Source organism: Malassezia sympodialis, genomic scaffold (genome assembly GCF_000349305.1).
Source record: "Malassezia sympodialis ATCC 42132 genomic scaffold, msy_sf_1, whole genome shotgun sequence".
In the NCBI taxonomy this organism is placed as follows: Eukaryota; Fungi; Basidiomycota; class Malasseziomycetes; order Malasseziales; family Malasseziaceae; genus Malassezia; species Malassezia sympodialis.
This window is the reverse complement of record NW_017387799.1, coordinates 63621-82915: the sequence shown is the minus strand read 5'-3', so window position 1 is coordinate 82915 and position 19295 is coordinate 63621. Positions and strand designations below refer to the sequence as shown.

Below are 19295 nucleotides of genomic sequence, written 5' to 3'. Positions count from 1 at the left end.
CATTCACCTCGAGAGAGATATTCTTTTCGTCCGATGAAGAGCACTGGCGGAGCATGCTATCCAGCGACAAAGACTTGGGTAACCGAGTCAACTCCTCTCCTCGAACTTGGCCCATGATTTAGGTATCTGTATGTCGCAATTTGTATGCAAGCGTCTCAGAAAGTGATTCACGTGGTATGAGCACCTTGAGCGATGCTAACGTCTCGCGAGGAACAAAGCCCCCTTGCTCACGAATGCTCCAGCCGGGTGGAAGGTGCCGGAACACGTGCTGCGAAACGGTAGATAGCAGTGGTACAGGAATAATCAAGCTAACACTGTATGTAAGTCATGCATACACACTTTATGGGGTGGGTGTCACTGGTCTTGATCACTGGCGCCGGCGCAGGTAGATCGACGACCGTCGCTACATCTTCTTTGGCGCATTGGAGATCCTCTTCTATCCGCTCTTGAAGGCTATCGCTCATTTCCACCGTCATTTTCATGGCGCTTATAGCATCGGGGCGCTCAGAGGCTCCAGAAACGTGCAGCTGTAGGCGCCACGCATCCAGTTCAAGTTGACGCTGCTTGGCGAGTACCAACTCTGTCCTACTTGGTTGTTGCAGAGAGAGAGGTAGATACGCATAGGGGGCTCCATTGCTCCCAAACTTTAACACACTGTAATTGCTCATGTGATACTGACTTGCGATGGGAGCACAGTGCATCAAGTCAATCCAATCCCCACGCTGCGTTCGCAGGATAGACTGGTACACTTCGTGAGCTAGATGATCCCGGGATTTCATAGACGCCTCAATATCAGGGCCTTTCCCTTGACAAAAATTTTCCAACTTTCGCAAAGGACGCGGTTCATGGGTCGTTGAGCCCATGGCGCGAGGGCGTAGGCGTCGCAAACGACACGCCACTCAGGGTGAAACACGCACACTCCACACGAGTGTCAAGGGCAATAAAAATCCACGTGGCTGCAAGGCTGTTTTTCGCAGGAGCAATCTGCATCTTAGCTAAGTCACTTACGTACGCTAGACGAAGTCCACGGCTCCGGCGCGCGCGTCGCGCGGGAATTTCTTCACGTAGCTGTCATTCCACCGTCCCCTCTCCGTGAAGTGCGACTGCCTCTTTCCCCCCTGTTCTGCTAAGCTGTACTTTGCACTGCGGTTCAGATGCTTTCGCAGCTTAACCGCAACAAGGATACAGCCAAATCCTTTATTCGGCGGCCAGGGGTTACATTTGGGGATGAGACAGCCATTTCGGTACCCTCTGGCCAGCCTCCGCCGCTGCGTCGACCGACGCTGATTCGTCGTCCCACAATGAGCCGGCCAGAGCGCGGGCATCAGCGCACACCTCTGCTAAATCCTGACGGCGAGCCGGACGATCCGTTTTCCGAGCATCGTCCTCCGCCGTGGTACCGGTTGTGGTGGCATTATCTGGCAATCGTTTGCACATTTTGGGCCCCTCCCCCCGTGCTTTCCCTCTTGGGTTTTCACAATACCGAAGTCCGTCAAGCATGGCGTGAGAAGGTCACACTGGTGCTTTTTGCTTTGGCACTGGGTGCTGTTATTGCCTTCATTACAGTTGGGTTACAGCGCACACTCTGCCCTGATGATGTTCGCGAAGTGTTTGTAAATGTCAAGCGGGCTCAGGCAATGGTGGGTATCCAAGGTATTGCATACAATGCCGACCAAGCAAAGTTTCAGCAGCCAGATATATACCCAGCGCTGTCGGCGCAGCCAGGCTTGGACATAACACCGCTTCTCGACAGTAGCAGACGTCAGTACGACCAGTGTGCGGGACTTTCTGGTCGTTACTCACAATGGCAAGGGTGTGTTGACGTGAACGGAAAGCGCGCCGAATGTATTGCATCCCTGAACAATCAAACAGTCCAGCGCCTGTCACTGACCCCCAAGCACAAAGACATTGGGTATGACTGGGAGGATGTGGTGAGGAGTAAGGGCCAGCTGCTCACGATTGATGGATACGTACTAAATATGAACGCGTATATGGCCTACAATCCTCAACCTATTCAGGGCGATGTCGTCGATGCTACAATCCGGCAGCACTTCAGCCAAGCGCATGTCCAAAGCCCGGATGCTACGCGTGCTTTTGCTGATACGAGAGAAGGCACAGATGCGATTCCGTGCCTAAAACAACGGTACATGGCTGGGCGTGTCAACTACAAGACAGCGGGCTGCTTTGTCGCTGAGCTGGTTCTTTATGTATCGCTAACTGTCATTCTTGGCTTAGTGCTGGCGCGTACCCTGATGGCCATTTGGTATGCATGGGTCGGTTCCAATCGCATGGCCAGCACACCGCCCGTGCCGGGTAAGATGTCGGCTGTTGGCTCTAAGCGTCCGCGTCCCATCTCACATCTTATCATGCCAGCCGATGCTGCACCGAACAATGCCGATGGGATGGCTCCCTGGGCTGCCAAGAGGGTCCGAGCGTCTCGTCTTATTGTACCCGAAAAGTTGGAGGATTCCATGTCCGGTCTTCCCTCCTCTATGACAGCCGAAGATATTGGCAATGAGCCCTACGTTATCTGTCTGGTGACGTGTTATTCGGAAGGAATGGGTGGCATCTCTGCAACTCTATCCTCTCTGAGTGCTACAGAATATCCAGCCAGCCGCAAGCTCATCTTTGTCGTGGCTGATGGTATGGTTACAGGAGCTGGAGAGACGATGAGCACTCCTGATATTTGTGTCAGTCTTCTTAGTCCGGACCCTCGTTTCGGCACGCCTATGCCGATGAGTTACCGCTCTGTGGCTTCGGGACGCAAAGCGCATAACAAGGCACTTGTTTATGCGGGCCACTACTTGCACCCATCGGGTGGGGAGGCTGTACCTATGATTGTGGTGGCCAAGTGTGGCCTACCGGAAGATGTGAACGATAAAAAGCCGGGCAACAGGGGTAAGCGCGACTCGCAGATGATCCTGCTCAACTTTTTGCAGCGTGTGACCTACAACGATTTGATGACACCATTGGACTACGATCTCTTCCGCAAGTGTCACGCGCTTATGGGTGTTACTCCAGACTTTTTCGAGTTGTGTCTCATGGTGGATGCCGACACGAAGGTGCACCCTCCGTCGATGCGCAGTCTATGCAATGCTATGCTGAACGATCACCGCATCATGGGCGCCTGCGGCGAGACTCGAATCGAGAACAAGGCAGAGAGCTGGGTGACGGCGATCCAGGTGTTTGAGTATTTCATCTCACACCACCAGGTCAAAGCGTTCGAGGCGGTCTTTGGTGGTGTCACATGTTTGCCGGGCTGTTTCAGTATGTATCGTATCAAGGCTCGCAAGCCTGGGTTTCAAGACTGGATTCCTGTGCTTGTTAAACCGGAGATTACACGGGAGTACAGTCAATCCACTGTGACGACACTGCACCAGAAGAACCTGCTGCTTTTGGGTGAAGATCGTTTCCTCAGTACGCTTATGTTGCGTACCTTTCCCCATCGCCGCATGGTCTTTGTTTCCCAAGCCGTGTGCCATACGGAGGTACCTACCAAGTTCTGGACGCTTCTCTCGCAGCGGCGACGCTGGATCAACTCGACGGTCCATAACCTTATGGAGCTTATGCTCGTACGTGATCTGTGCGGTACCTTTTGCTTCTCGATGCAATTTGTGGTGTTCATGGATTTGATCGGCACACTTGTACTTCCTGTTGCCATCAGTCTCACGTACTATTTGATTGTGTCCTCGATCGTCAACCCCCCACACGACTTTACTTCCGCTATACCGCTGATCATGCTTATCTGTGTCTTATTCCTACCCGGTGTGGTCATTACGGTTATTCGATTCCGTCCCCAGATGGTCATTTGGCTCATTATTTATCTCATCTTCCTACCTGTATGGAACTTGATTCTCCCTGCGTATTCATTCTGGCACTTTGACGATTTTACATGGGGTGCCACCCGCAAAGTCGAGGGCGAGACGCGAGGAGAAAGTCACGGTATCGACGAAGAAGGATATAATGCTTCTCTGCATGTGCCGATGCGTCTGTGGTCAGAGTGGGAGCGCTCGCGAATTCGCAAGCAAGGACGCGATGCCCGGCGGCGCGAGGAAATGACGCAGCAATTTGGCTCGACCTTCTATAACGACACGGAGACTTCCTCCGTGCCGGAGCGGCTGCAGCCGATAGTACCCGGTAAGACCCCTGTCGTTGAGCGCTCAGCCTCTGGCGATGAGGATCGCTGGGGAGACCAAATTGGAGCGTATGACGAGAACGAACCTGTGCCCAATCTCATACATGCGGGGCGCCCGGTCTCGGCGCTCATGCCAGTGCGCCTGGTGGAAGAAGGCGACATGGAGAACATGCTCCAGGATGGCTGGGACGATGACGAGGATGACAAGTATCTGCGCCCCAACGTGCGTGGACCATTTATCAGCGTCCCAAATCACTCAAATGTTTCACTGAACGACGATGACAATCCTTTGGGGCAGTCACGCACCTCGGTTGACATGGGCACGCTGCTACCCAACGATGCTTCGCCTGTCCGAGTCCTTGGCGATGGCCTGCCGGCGACATCCTCTGCAATTGGAGACGGTCATGCGTCTCATGCTCGCAACCGCTCGATAGGACATCGTGTGGAACGCCCGTACGACTCTCATTAAAAATAAGGCGGTGACCTATGTGTTATATTGTGCGCCATGAGACGTGTCTCATTCGGTTCAGAGCCTGTGCCAAGTCGATCTTGCGAGGGCGCGCAAGGAAGCCGTCGAGATGCTTATCTTGCAAGTAGTACATGCCTTGCCGGTCCCACTCACCGGACACTGAATCAATTAATGCCTTTAATCTGACACTGTGCGGCACTGCACCTGCCCAGCGTCGGAGAAGCGTCTCAATCGCTCTCGTTTGACTGGCATGCACCAGCTGTGGCACTGCATACAGATTCAGTGCGTCATCGCCGATATGAATCACACTCCGATGGCGCGTTGCGGTCTTGCCGCCTGGTAACGGTAGCTGCAGCTCCCGTGGAGCGGGAGCACGGAACGATGTCATAGTAACGGGCCACTGCTCCTTTGAAAGGGTCTTGCACAATTGTTGCGCTTTTTGCGTCACGTCCTTCATCTCATAGCAGTCCATTTGCAGCACCGTATCCGCATTTGGCAAAAACGCACTGGACGAGCCACAAACTAGCACTAACGCAACACCCGTGGTGTCCACCAAAGAGCGCACTTGCGCCACAAGCGGAGTAATTGGTTCATTGGGCACGAGCGCCTGCATAGTGCGATCACGCACCAAAAAGTTGGAGGCCACAGTGTCTTCGTCCAAGATGAGGAGCTCTGCATCAATCTCAAGTGCTTCCATGAGAGATGCAGCACACGAGGTACTTCCTGATGCATTGGTTGTACAAAATGACGTCGTGTTGCCTTTATTAGGCAGATTCTTGATGAAGGGCGAAATGTCCACATGCTGAATGGAGCGCCCATCCTCGGAGCGAATCGAGACCACTTGCTCTGTTGTGCACACGAACTCACGTCCATCACCTGGTACATGATTGTAGGCGCCCAGCGCTAGGGCGGCTAGGAAAGTCGACTTGCCATGAAAGCCACCACCCACACACACACACAACTGACCTTGACGCAGTCCCATTCCAGAGATCGAGCCCTTGTGTGGCAGAGGCAGCGTGACTTGCAAAGAGGGCGGGCTTGCAAACGGTACGCAGCCTTGCAGTGGCTGGTCCGACGCACCACTTGCTCGGGGCAGCAGAGCCCCATTCGGCACAAAGGCGACGAGACCATGCTGAGGAAGTAGGTCTCGTAAAGCTTCTTGGTCCTCTACTGCATGGACATGCTGCGCCAAGTGTGTGGAGTTATGGCTGGAGTACAGCAATGCGTGCTGCACCATGTGAGGGATATTTTCACACACTGTGGTAAGAATTAAAATACGCACACACTGTTGCCGCTAAACGTCCCATGATACTGCGTCCACGCGCTGGAAGTCCAAGGGCAAGACGCACCTCGACGCCTTCTTCATCAATTATCACGGCCGTGCGCTCCAGCACCTGTTGTCCAGGCACGTCGACCTGGATTTGTCCGCCCTTTGCACCCGACCAGCCACCTCCTTGCAGCTTTTCGTCATAGCTTTTCGACGTGCATACATCGTAAAGCGAACGAAGTAAGTAGTCAGCCAACGCAGTTCGTCGCAAGGCCGTATCACATAGCTCAACCGGGAATTGCGCGTACGAGTGCGCCACCTTGACGCGAGCTTTGCTCGGAGACGCATAGGGATCGGCTTGCGCATGATCCAGCGTGAATGTAAATCCGTCAAATGTCCATGTTCCCTCCATATCATGGTAGACCGGATAGGGACCATTGTCATGTGCATATAGCCAGGCCGCTAACTCTTCCTGGTTGCCTGTTTCGTCAGCGCAAACAACAGACCTCGTATCGTTCGCGATCGCTTCTCTGAAGAAGTATTTCCATCCCTAGAAATGAAATCTCCGTGGGCTCGACCCCGACCACCGCCGCCATACTTGGCACGATAATATGCGCCACGTCCACGTCCACGCCCACGCCCTGACATGTTCACGGTGTAAGTGGAAACGCCCGTCGTGCATATGCACTATGAGTAGTATTTACTAAAGCTGCGAACGGTTCACCTTTCGGGACAAGGCTGGCTAGATAAGTTACTCTCAACGATCATGTTCCGCACTACTCGCTGCACCCCTTCTCTGAATGCTGTTCGTTCGTCGATGAAGCAGGCTGTTCGCCCTGCTCCGCAGCTTCGCACGTTTTCGTCGCGTACGACTTCCAAGGCCTCATCGAATGTTAGCCTTTACCTGTCCCTAGGCGGCCTGGCCGGTATCGGCGCTTGGTACGCTACGGGTGGTTTCCAGGGTGACATTCGTTCGAAGCTCCAACAGATTCATGCCGACTCCGGCTCCGATGTTGCCCTTTCCAGTGAGGAGTTCCGTCCTCTGAAGCTGAAGGAGGTTCGCCCCTACAACCACGACTCGTCCTTCTACGTGTTCGAGCTTCCCAACAACAAGCAGTCGGGTATGTTCACCGCCTCGGCTCTGGTCGTTCGTGGCGCTGATGAGGAGCCCAAGGACAAGGATGGCAAGCCGGTGATCCGCCCTTACACCCCCGTGAACCCTCCGACAGACAAGGGTGAGATTGTGCTTCTCGTCAAGCACTACCCTCAGGGCAACATGACTCAGCACCTCAAGTCACTTAAGGTCGGCGATGTGATTCGCTTCAAGGGTCCTATTCCTAAGCATCCTTACAAGGCCAACGAGTTTGAGGAGATTGGTCTGGTTGCCGCCGGCTCGGGCATCACTCCTATGTGGCAACTGATCCAAGAAATCTCGTCGAACCCTCGAGACAAGACGAAGGTGACTTTGCTATACGGTAACAAGACGGAAGCGGATATTCTCCTGCGCGAGAAGTTTGATGCTCTGAAGAACGACGACCGTTTCAAGATTGTCTACTTCCTTGACGAGGTTTCGAAGGGCGTTCAGGCTGAGAAGGGCTACGTGGGCAAGGAAGCTATCCAAAAGTACTTCCCTGGTGCTGACAAGGGCAACAAGGCCAAGATTTTCGTGTGTGGTCCTCCGCCTATGGTGAAGGCGCTTGCTGGTCCTAAGGACGGCCTCAAGCAGGGTGAGCTGCAAGGCGTTCTCTCTGAACTTGGCTTCAAGGCTGAGCAGGTTTTCAAGTTTTAAATGCAAAATCTTATGTCTTGACAGAATTGACTCGTAGCTTATCAATAGGTTGTCTTCTAGGTTCTTCGGTAAAGTCTGGTGTGAAGCGTTGACAATATCATTTCTTTATAAATGGGTATATATAATACAATATTCGACCATATCCGACAGCTAGACCCATTGGTACAGTGGTTAGCACGTGGAGCTGTTAAACTGGTCGGTTGAACGACTACAAAACTCTAAGGTCACTGGTTCGATTCCAGTATGGGTCGTCTTTTTTGGCAGCATTATATCTGATGCTTAAATTTGCATAGTACTCCGCTGTCCACAACTTTTTGGATACCCTGGAAGTGCATACAAGATAAAAATACTACCGTTTTTATTATTGCTTAATATCTGCAATTTTTCTTAGGATATTATTGCCGACAAAATACTATGGTTTACATGCAAATCCGGTAGGAGCAGTAGCGACCACTTGTCTCGGATGCTAATGAGTTAGTTATCAACTGCATGAAACTTACGTCTAGTAATTTTTACCACTTGGCCACGAGTTAAACCAAAGTATCGAGCCACAGGGTCACTTTGTTGGATGCGAGGAAGCTGCGAATCCTTAAGTCGACTTCTCGTAAGTAATTCGCCACACATACTAGCGATTAAGAAGAGCTTCTTTCTCCTCTCGTGTAAGAACCTCGTGTTTAGGGACGAGCTGGTGATGTGTGATGTTGACAAGGAGAAACGCTTCCTCGAAGTCCTCCAGAACAAGCTGCGTCCTCATTGCATCAATAACCTGATGGTAAGGAAACCATATGACCGACCTTTTTAGCAGCGCTTGTCATTTTGTCGCTCCAGATGATGATGCCACGCGTAATATTCTTTTCCTCCAAGATGTTGATAAATTGACGCATTGTCTTTACGCCCACATTTCGTTCCGTAGAGTAAAAAATAAAAAGACGTTCTTCAGGTCGATCGCGATGCTGTGTAAAAAAGTTCAGGCGGTTGCGGTCCACTATGCCGTTAGAGCACATCTCTGCCTTAAATGTGTCTAGATCCACATTGATCTCCTCCGCAGAAACCTCATATCCCTAAAGGTTTGTGAGTATGATTCAACATACTCTGTCCGCTACAAGCTCGTGGATAGTGCGGTTGATGCGCCAAAGTCGCGCAGCCTCACGGTCTTCATTCATCCTCGTTCAGACCGAGGTCAAGTTGACGACCGACGGTCGCTTTTTGTTGAATCACGTGCACTTTACTCCATCATGCGGCCAGCCCCGTGGAATCAAAACAGGCACTTAGAGAGCTAGTAGGGGATCTATAGGAATCGGTTGCAGGCGTACCTAGCAACTAGGTCAAGAAGTAGAAGCAGAAACGAATTAATCCCAACAGGTAGTCATCCTGCCACAGCTGGTATGATTGTTGCATCGGCGAATGACTCCGATGCATTTCATTGCTTGTCGAAAGCAATTTGTGCCAAGACGCGTGTGACTTCATCCATGGTATCTGAAGGTGCTCCAGCTGAGATGGAGCTGCGCGGCATAGATAAAGTCGAGCTTCGAGGGGCAGGTGCGCTACCCGGAGGTCCCATCATAGACAAATTCGACCGAGGCGTAGGGTCACTAATGGGATGGAAGCTGTCCATGTCATTGCCCATCTCTGCAGAAGACCGCATGTTCAGAGGGGAGCGAGCAATCGGGTGTGGCGCGAAAGCACCCACATCCATACTGCCCGGTAGACTGGTCATCACATCTGAACGAGGGAGCATATTCGAAGGATGGAAAGGCGTAGTGCCCGGCGCGCGTCCTGACTCAGTATTGCCCAATGCCAAGTCTGTAGGTTGGAAAGGGAATGGTATCGGCCCGGAGGAGAAGGGGCTGAACATACTGGGCTTGCTTGGGAGGCTGCCCATGTCTTGCAGCGAAGGAAGTGGTGCGCCCCAGACTTGAGCCGACAAGCCACCGGCATCAGAATACCCAGGGGTATAAAATGGCGACATGAATGGGGTATTAGTCCCTTGCTCAAAGACCTCCGGTACAGTCCCACTAGGTTGGTCAAAGAGTGCCTTGAGATCCTTCGTAGAAGGGGGTGGTGGCTTGTCCGCTACTGACTCACCTGAGTCAGTCTTGGACGGTGAAAAGCGCGACATGGAGAATGGAGGCATCGGTGCATTGTACGGTTCACTGGCAGGTGTCACAGGAGCATGCAGCAATACATTGTGCTTTGTGCACAATTCTTCCAGCATGTCCTTCGCGACAGGAAGCAGGTTCGCGTTTGATTGACTCAACGATAGCTGGAATACACATTCGCCCGTCGTATTCTTGTGACGCGGCTTTGCTTCCAGGGTGATGCCCAGCTCCTTCTGCATGCGCTCCACCAAAGCGACATAGTCAGGCGACTCGAGCATGGCCCCCAGTTCAAACGAGTGAGACACTGTCATTTCCACGTCCAAGGGAACGTGCTGTAGGAGAAGTTGAGCAGCCACAGCAACTTGTGACTCAGGGCCAAAGATAAGAACCGTATCCTGGCCCGACTCCTTGCGCGCAAATCGGATGGAGCAGCGCGTGCGATGTTCAACTTCGGCAATGACATTCTCACTCAAAAGGACACGATGGAACTTGCGCGGTACCGAGAGAGTCTCCGTAACGAAATCCTTGTCCTTCGGACTGACAAGCTCCATGACAGAGTTCTTGAGATTCTCTAGGTTAGGGGCATTCTTAGACGGAGTACGGGCAATTACATTGTCGTCATTGTCAATGTACCCTCCCAGTGCAGCGAACTCCTCAGCATTCGAAAATTTGACATAAACGCCAAACTTTTTCATGATACGTTGGATATTCTTGCCACCCACACCAATAATCCGCTTGTGGTAAGCTTCAGGCACATGGAACGACATTTCGGCTGGCAGTTCTTCTTGCAATTGACTAAGACCCTGCAGTGCTGCTTCAGGCTCGCGACCAAGCACATCGATCAAGAAATTGTAGTCGTTGAATGGCTCAAAGCGGATACGAACACCGCAGCCCTCCATGATCTTGTTAATTTTTCCATTTTTCTTGCCGCTAATAAACTCGCGATGGTCTGTGGCAAGCTCAAGTTGGAAGCGCACGTCACCCATATAGTGCTTAAGAACAGTTTGGCGCATAAGGTGACGCAAAGCAGCGCGTACCTCGGTGTCGGTACCACACATTTCAAAGCATTGACCCTGGAACGACATCTCCGCACCAGAGGCTGCACTGGCTGACGAGAGCAGTGAGGCAATGTTGCGTGAGTCAGCTTTGGATAGACCCACGCTGTCATATAGACCAGGAAGCAACCACAAAGTTGCCACATAGTAGGGAGATACAAGCTGCATCAGAATTCGGATGCTGCGCTCCACGTCCACACGAGATGCACCATACACGGATACCTGGCTCTGCTGACTACCCATAGGCGGGAACTCCAAGTACGTGCTGTTGTCAAGCATTAGTTCACGGAGTGCCTCGAGTCGCTCTTGAAGCAGCCAGTCGATTTTACGCGGCATCAGAGAGACTTGGCGCATCACAAGATTGCGCCCCTTGCTTGCAAGTGCATTGAGAGCATCCTTGGCACGCTCAACAGCCCCGGAAGCTCCAGCAATAAACACGGTATTGCGACGCTGTGATACGGTGGGTGGCACTTTGCTCTGTAGCACACCCGCAAATGGCATCGGCAGGTAAATCCACGCTCCCGACTCGCGCTCAATCGCTTGAATGGCAGCACGTTTGCGTCCAGCTCCCACATGCAGAAGCTTGCGATCAATTTCGATGCTGTCAATGTAGATTTCATTGAGTTCGTCCAGAAAAACGAGCACCTGGACACGCGCATACTCAATAGCTTCCACACCGCCGGTGATAGTTAAAAGGATGTTGCGACGCTTTGCCATTCCAGCACATGTCTCAATTTCTTGGGCCTCCAACGGAGACGCCACAAGGGTCGTACCGGATTGTTGCATGATATCATCAAAACGCGCACGCACATTGGGCTTGAGCCGGGCGTGCGCATCGTTTGATGAATCCATTACATCAGCCCATGGCACATGCATTTGTAGTTGCCAAGCAGTTGGCAGTGTCGATAGAAGCTCACTCTTGGCTTCATTGACTTGCGCTTGGGTTCCACACAAACTCACCGTTAGACGGGGCACATTGCGCAAAAGAGTTGGCACGGCACCTGTCTGTGCAGGCGCATCAGGGGAATCTGATCGTGGTGCAGTAGGCGTAGTGGATGGAGAGTGCGATAGAGGGGTGGCACTTGCTTGTGGATGATGGGATGACCCGGGTGCGACACCCACGTCCCCTTCACCACTAGGCATAACGTGTATAAGGCACTGATGTTTTGCCATGGCATGTGCACATGCCTCTTGTACAGTTTCTGTGATGCCACCTGTGCGTCTTGCAGATGGACTACTGCTGAGCGATACAGCGCCGCTATCGCTCTCTTGTTCAAGCATAGTGGCACGCTGAGCCCCCGGTGCTCGAGCTTTGTTGGTCGGAACAGCAATGCCCGCTCGGCTGCCGACTACCCGGGCATCAGGAGGCAGGGCACTGCCCACGGCAGGCGAGGTATCGCGCGGCGGGTCGCGGGTAGCGACACCGCCGCGTGGGGTACTAAAAGCCGCGAGGTATGGGTCCATTGGGAAGCTGCCTCGTGCGCGGACCGTCTAGCGTTCCTTGCGCACGCGGCAGACAGATCTAGTGAGTGTAAAGCCGAAGGAAATAAGCCTATCTCACTCGTTGAGACAGGCAGGGGACGCAGCGCAGCGACACGCGAGCAATGCGTTCGGTAACTGTAGAAGAAGCACTCCGGCGGGCGGCGATTGCGGCGACCCTTTGCCACGCGGGCGGCGGCCCCACAAGCCGCGTCGACCAGTTTGTTCGGCCGAGAGGGGCCGCTTTCTGATCTTCATGCTGACATACTTTGTGTCAGCAGGAGGCGCACGGTCACAGCCCCCCGCAGCTCGCCTCGGCCAACGTGGCGCACACTAGCCATCGGCCGCTCCGTCCTCGTTCGTGCGGAGCGCGGGCTGGAGCAATAAACATACGTGGGACATGGAAACTCCGATACCTCCAGAAATATCTGTTGAAGATGTGGGCCGGCCAAACTCTATCTGCTGTGAGGCATGCGACATGACCATCAGTGAGGAGGAGGCTGGTCAGGGTATCGTACATATGGCTGATAGCTACTGGCATATCCAATGCTTTACGTGTATCACATGTGGTCGCCCAGTATCCTACAAGAGTGAAAATGTCTTGCTTGTTGGCTCACAGCCCATGTGCGATGCATGTACCTTTCAATGCTTCGCCTGTCAAAAACCTATTACTGAGGAAGTTATCCTTTGTGACAAGGATCCCTACCATTTGGAGTGTTTTGCTTGTAATCTTTGCGGCATGCCGATAACCTCAAATGTTTTTGCACGCGTGGATGGTGGCGCTATTCACTGTCAAGATTGCCAGCAACCCCCAGTTGACTCACTTTCCCCTCGTGAACCCACTGTGCGAGCTGCTTCGGCGCCATCATCACCCAAACAGGCCTCTACAGAGACTAGTCACCGTGATGTAGGGTCTTACGATCTGCACAATGCACACTCAAGTCCTTTGCTGGATTCCAACGAACCGATTCGTACGCGACACAAGCGCTCCCATACTGTAAGTGGGGCTGTACCGGACACATATGCTCTTGAAGCCGAAGAGGCTCCACTGCGGTCGCTAGATGATGTCATATCCAAGGCAATGATCGAGTCCCCTGCGTCACCAGTGAAGCCCGCTGCCTCTTTGGAGTCCGATGCGGATGCTTCTGAAAATGATGTCATAACGTCCTCTGAGCCACAATCTCTTCCCTCTGCTGCAACTAATGGGTCCCAAGATGCTAGCTCGGATACTGCTTTCTGTGCTGAAACTCAGCAACGACTTTCTGATGTGATTCATTCTGAAATCCTTCAAGCATATTCGAATAATTCACCAGGCTACGAAACGCCTATACAAAGAAAGAACCGTTCTGCCTCCAGTGCGCTGCATGATTTATGGAACCGACCTGGTTCTGTATCTGAGTCTGAAATCTTGAAGAACCTTTCTCTGTATGACAGCGAATTCGAGGCTCTGATCGCTACACCAGAATTCACAAGGCGCCATGAGCAGAGTTGGAACTTCCGCAGTAGTTCGGCGCTCTCTACGTCCCTTCCCAACCACAGCAACGAAGCGTCTCCGCTTATTGATGGCGATAGTACCCAATCTGGGCCAACCACTGGTACTTGGACGACCGGTGGCCTTGAGGGAGCCAGACAACAGATCCTTGACGAAATTACGCAGCTCGAAATTCAACGCCATATTGCGTTGGCCGAATTGTTGGGTGTACAAAGCATTAACGAGCACATGCCGGCTCATTCGTCTTCCGTGCACGCGAGAGTTGACAATGCTCTGGAATCGCTACGTGCACACCTCGACACTGTGAAGGCAGAATATCGCAAGGAGCTCGAGTCATTGGCCATTATGCAGCAGAGTTTGCGACAGGAGCTTCGGCCCTTGTTAAATGTCCGCAGCACATTGATGAACGAATCGCAGCTGTTGGCGCAACATGTCGACGAACTTACGGTCCAGGTGGCAGAACTGGAAACTCGCGCGCGAAAGGCGAGCATATCGAAGCAGCCGCTCGCGGACAATGCACAGCCGTTGGCATCGACGCCTCCTACCTCGTCAGCTACGTCGCTCATCACACCAGGCCAGAGTTTGAGTGCGTCATCACCTTCTCCCAGTCCAGGCCTCTCTTTAAACCAGGGTTCGACCTCTACATCAGAAGCAGCGGTGCCTCTAAACCATGCTGTGGCAGAGCCTGCCCTGATTCAGACGTCTGTGTCGGAGCCTAGGCAGGCACCTTCGAAATTGTCTCACCCTGCTAACGTCACGTCTACGTCTCTGCCGCAGCCAAGTCTAGCGCCATCTACTTCGCGTCTAGAGCAGTCGCTACCACCACTGCCTCCGCCACGCAAGTTCCGGTGGATCAAGCCGAAGTTGCTCACCCCTGAACTGGCAGCGCTTGGAGAAACGTTGCTATTGCCTGCACACGAGATTGGTAAATCTAGGAATGTCCCCACAATTTCCCCACCGGTGCCTCCGAAGGATGCCACGAGCATGGGACGCGCCTCTTTGGAGGGAACGTCACCGATCGGATCGTTGAGGCGTGCTCCGGCGGGGGCCGCGGAGGGCCAACGCCACCGACGCATGCCGTCGATACCCAATTGCGTCCCGAGTCCTCTGGGTACGTCTATGATCGGGCGGTCACTGGACGAGCAAGTGCATCTCGAAGGCGATACACTTGTTCCGCGCCTTGTTGATTGGTGCATTGTGGCCGTGGAGACCAACGGTTTACAGGATGAGGGTCTGTATCGCAAGTCAGGCAGTACGTACGCTCAGCGCAAGCTCGTGCAGCTGTTTGACAGCGGCAAAGCATTCGATTTGTGTGATCTCCACGAGTTTAACGACGTCGCAGTGATTGCTGGGGTCCTCAAGCTATACCTACGTAAATTGCCCGATCCACTTATCTCGTATGACATGTATTCGCAGTTCATGGAACTTGGGGAACGCCTGGCCCAATCGCCCGCGGCTGTTGCATCCATGCAAGCTCTTTTGGAAGGGCTGTCGCCGGTGCGTCTCGCCACACTCAAGCGTGTGTGCCTGCACTTAAAGGTCGTTCACCAGCACCAACTACAGACGCGCATGAATGCACGCAATCTAGGCCTAGTTTTTGGACGTGCGTACAATATGCTTACGCCAGCGACCCTTATGCGTGCACCTGAACCTACACTAGAACTGCTTGAGACGCCTCGATATGCGCGCATTGTCGAATGTATGTCTTTTCCACTGACTGATCTAGTTTTGATTGACCATGCACCGGTCCTTTTTGTCGAATAATGTACATATTTACATAGGCCCGTCTGGCACGGGTGTTGTAAGTACTTCCTCACCAACCGGTGCCGTCGGTGGCAGGCACCAGAACGCTGGATTGTCGATGCTCAACGGCTGCGATGTATGCTGTTCGGTGCCCCGCGCACGGCGCGCACGCGTACGTGTCTTACGAGGAGCAGGTTGATAGGACCAATCTTCGATGCTAGAAGTCAATGGAACGTCGGCAAGAGAAGAAAAAAAGACTTGGACGGCGCCATTCAAGGCGCCCGGCACATGCGTCGGCATAGGAGGAAGGGGATAGCTCTGCACATGAGACGCAATGCGAGAAATGCAAGGGATAGTTTCGTGTGGATAGTACATATCGAGTTCATTTCCGCAAAGAACAAGCGCCTGAAGCCGCTGTCGGTCCCAATTGGCTCTAAGTACCGCCTCATAAAGCTCCTTGGGGCAATGAGGCATATAAATCAGTGTAGGATGCTCGAATGCATAGGCGCCGCACTAAATTAATGCTGGATTACATACCTCATTGCTTGGTGGTAGATGTGCGCCAAGTGCTTTTACGAGCGCGATATCGCGCGACTCAAATTGCGGGTCATACACGGTTAGAGGCACCGAACGGTTGTGGTAGGCCTGTTTGTAAGTACCTAATCTGTGCCTACCTCAAGGGCATGCTGAAATTCCTGCAAGAGAGCCCATTGGTACACAGAGGCACGGTGAGAAAAGGGTCCAATACCCAAGCACCAAATTTGCTCAGGTGCGGGACTGTGCTTACACAGTCCTTCAAGCAGCATTTGCCATGACTCACGCAGTTCGGCAGTCGGGCAGAGTGCTTGGCGTCTGGCTGCAATCTGAGAAAGCATAGCAGCTAAATCATCCCCGTAATCCCGTCTTCGTAGGTGTTCCGATGACTGGAGAGAAGGATCTGGCATGGCTGCAGAAACCCAGCCAGAAGGAACCGATCTTTGACGGCTCTCCGCACGTCTCCACATGTCTTGACACCACTCCGCCTATGACCCACGGACTGCGATCGATGCTAAGCCGCCTCCCGGGCGGAGTCAAATCTATCGGCGCTTTCGTTCTAATCCTCTTCGCATACACGCTTCAGACCGAGTCTATGCAGCATATACAGCAGAAAATGGGATATACAAAACCACTGTTCCTGTTGTATCTGACGCACAGCAGCTTTGTTGTGTTGCTGCCATTGCAGTTGGGACTCATGCACATGTTCTCAGAGTACCCGACTGCGCACGTTATGGATCTGCTTCGTCGCGATGTAAATAAGCAGTTGCGCTATTATTTGGGGAAGCACACCGCAGAGCCCTTATCGCATTTATACTTGCTCGCAACTCTGGGTACTCTATTGGTGGTGCTGACAGTAGCGCTTACAGTACCGTCTATCAGCTGGTTCTTGGCAGTACCACTGACGAGCATGGCGAACATCACAGCCATTTACAATACGTTTAGCCTCTGGGCGCTTGTGTTATCTGTGTATTTTCTACACGAAAACTGGACCTATCTGCAAGCGATGGCCGTCCTCCTTGGGATTCTCGGTGTCGCCATGTCCGCCTATGGAAGCACTACACGACCAGCCGTGCGTGCTGAAGCAAGTAGCAGCACTTTGCATTTGTCCCCGGCCCTGTATGGAAATGCACTTTCTCTCCTTGGTGCTCTGTCCATGGCCGGATATGAGGTACTCTACAAACGGCTTACTACGATACCCTATGGAAGCGATGGTTCTTTCCAGAGGCTACCTGAGGAGGAGGACTATGCTGAAGAATCAAGAATTGAAGCAGAGCAATCGTTACCTTTTGGCGTGCATGCCATGGCCATGATGTCAGGTATTGGTCTCGCGACATTTCTCCTCTTTTGGTTCCCACTTTTCATGGCACATTTGACTGGATTTGAGACGTTTCAGATGCCAGATAACTGGATCCTTGTAACTTGGATTACGATTAGTGTTTTGTGTGGTGTCATTTTTAATGGATGCTTCGCAATCCTCCTATCACTTTGGGGCCCTGTACTGGCGTCCATGTCGTGTCTGTTGACGACGGTGATTGTCCAACTAACTGATGTCTTGCTCGGTGTACCATTTTCATGGCTCAGTATGGCCGGAAACCTTATAATCACCGTGAGCTTTTTGTGCCTGCTACCTTGGTAACTACTATTCTTCATACTTCAATATACACACTCCCTCAACATGGCTGTCGTGTCAACCTCCGTTTCAACGTACTGGGTCTGTGGGAAAAAGTCAAATCCGCGCACACTCTGGATTTGATAGTTTGGGCATGCACGAAGAAGGATACCAACATCGCGTGCTTGCGTCTAGACATGAGTACGCTGATACATACGTGTACATTGCAAGACACATACACAATGTGCTTTGGACGTAGTGCCAGGAGCTGGTCCAAAAACGCCTGATCACAGCCCCGACGTGGGGGGTCAATAACCACAGTTGTCTGAGCAGGCGTGAAGGCAATTTTCTGTGGTCAGAAGCGCGCCACGTACGGCAAAAATATTCTCGGCCTGGCCCGCCAAAAATTTAGCATTAGACACATGGTTCAGCTTTGCATTGTGCTCTGCACACTCAATAGAGCTTGCACTGATTTCCACACCAGCCACTTCACTAAAGAGCGGAGCCAATGTAAGTGCGAAAAGACCAGAGCCGCAATAGGTGTCCACCAAGTAGCGAGGTGTCTCTGTCGTTTCCACGTAAGTCTGAATATAATCGATAACCAGAGGGATAATGGAGCGGTTGTTCTGGAAAAATGCGCCGGCCGGCGTAGAGAACAATGTGTCGCCCACACGCTCGAACACGGTGGCCTTGTGGTCCGTCACAGCGATGGATGGTGCATGTATCTCCTCTAAGTTGGGCAAAGAGTCACGCAGCAAAATTGTAGCACCATTCTTATACGACTGAATGTTTTCGCGCACCTTAGCTCGCTCATTTTTCATGGCCTTATTCAACACAGGCGTGCCAATGGGGCACTCCTCGATGTCCATGACGCGCCCAGTCGTTGCGCCATCAAAGCCAATGGGGATGGATAATGCTTCCGGATCTGCACAACCCTTGCGCAGCGACATAGGAATGTCAAAGTGAGGTGTTAATTTCGTTCGATACTGCATCGTTTGAGGCGAGCCCATTGTCGGCAGCACATCGGGCACCAGCCTCGAGTCTAGCTTCGAGTAGTGACGGAATGCATTGGCAACAACATCCTTCTTAATTTCCATTTGATTCTCGTAGGGAATCATCTGGTACTGGCATCCGCCGCAGCGTCCAAAATACTGGCATTGGACGAGGTCGTCGCGGCGCAGCGATGTATTTGCCTCAAGGATATTGACGAGGCGCGCCTTAAAATGAAGGCGCTCACTTGCGTATGGATAAACACTGACAACCTCTCCAGGCAAGGCAAAAGGAATCGCAAGTAAACGATCGCCCTGAGGTGTGCGGGCAAGGCCATCGCCATGAGAGCTGAGCCTCTCAATCTTAACCACGATTTCTTCACCAAAGGGTGCCACGCGGTTGAACTCCTCATTTTTTGAAAGAATCTCAGCAACCTTTTCTTCACCCAGCATCTCTTTGATGTCGTACAGGAGTGGGGGGTCGCCATGTTTGGCTACATGCTTCTCGTAGGCTTTTTGCAGGTTGTGGATGCGCTTCCGCTCACGCTTCGCAGCTTGTGCCTCAGTTGTATCCACACGAAGTTTTTTAGATGCAGGCATTGCCTCAGACGGTATTTTGTGTGCCTCTCGAC

General features: G+C 52.5%; 7 protein-coding genes across 7 annotated transcripts; 3 read left to right on the top strand and 4 right to left on the bottom strand.

The window, feature by feature from the left end:
* Positions 1-1154: 1154 nt before the first annotated feature.
* Positions 1155-4604, top strand: CHS7 (Class IV chitin synthase-like protein; the record flags this gene model as incomplete). The annotated part of the gene is made up of 1 exon (XM_018885108.1): positions 1155-4604. The coding sequence occupies one exon, from the start codon at positions 1155-1157 to the stop codon at positions 4602-4604; it is 3450 nt and encodes a 1149-aa protein (XP_018738680.1).
* A 22-nt stretch (positions 4605-4626) lies between these two features.
* On the bottom strand, positions 4627-6283 carry MSY001_0029 (uncharacterized protein; the record flags this gene model as incomplete). Its single annotated transcript, XM_018884997.1, has 3 exons — positions 4627-5787; positions 5891-6077; positions 6180-6283. 3 exons carry the CDS (start codon positions 6281-6283, stop codon positions 4627-4629), a joined length of 1452 nt encoding a protein of 483 aa, XP_018738679.1.
* A 405-nt stretch (positions 6284-6688) lies between these two features.
* MSY001_0028 (uncharacterized protein) lies at positions 6689-7660 on the top strand (the record flags this gene model as incomplete). The annotated part of the gene is made up of 1 exon (XM_018884886.1): positions 6689-7660. The coding sequence occupies one exon, from the start codon at positions 6689-6691 to the stop codon at positions 7658-7660; it is 972 nt and encodes a 323-aa protein (XP_018738678.1).
* Positions 7661-8418: 758 nt separating this feature from the next.
* Positions 8419-8823, bottom strand: MSY001_0027 (uncharacterized protein; the record flags this gene model as incomplete). The annotated part of the gene is made up of 2 exons (XM_018884775.1): positions 8419-8721; positions 8752-8823. The coding sequence occupies 2 exons, from the start codon at positions 8821-8823 to the stop codon at positions 8419-8421; spliced, it is 375 nt and encodes a 124-aa protein (XP_018738677.1).
* Positions 8824-9684: 861 nt separating this feature from the next.
* On the bottom strand, positions 9685-11690 carry MSY001_0026 (uncharacterized protein; the record flags this gene model as incomplete). The annotated part of the gene is made up of 2 exons (XM_018884664.1): positions 9685-9736; positions 9808-11690. The coding sequence occupies 2 exons, from the start codon at positions 11688-11690 to the stop codon at positions 9685-9687; spliced, it is 1935 nt and encodes a 644-aa protein (XP_018738676.1).
* A 1684-nt stretch (positions 11691-13374) lies between these two features.
* On the top strand, positions 13375-15549 carry MSY001_0025 (uncharacterized protein; the record flags this gene model as incomplete). Its single annotated transcript, XM_018884553.1, has 1 exon — positions 13375-15549. One exon carries the CDS (start codon positions 13375-13377, stop codon positions 15547-15549), a length of 2175 nt encoding a protein of 724 aa, XP_018738675.1.
* Positions 15550-15558: 9 nt separating this feature from the next.
* Positions 15559-19263, bottom strand: MSY001_0024 (uncharacterized protein; the record flags this gene model as incomplete). The annotated part of the gene is made up of 7 exons (XM_018884442.1): positions 15559-15846; positions 16066-16173; positions 16349-16384; positions 16930-16963; positions 17043-17120; positions 17774-17865; positions 18049-19263. The coding sequence occupies 7 exons, from the start codon at positions 19261-19263 to the stop codon at positions 15559-15561; spliced, it is 1851 nt and encodes a 616-aa protein (XP_018738674.1).
* Positions 19264-19295: the final 32 nt, after the last annotated feature.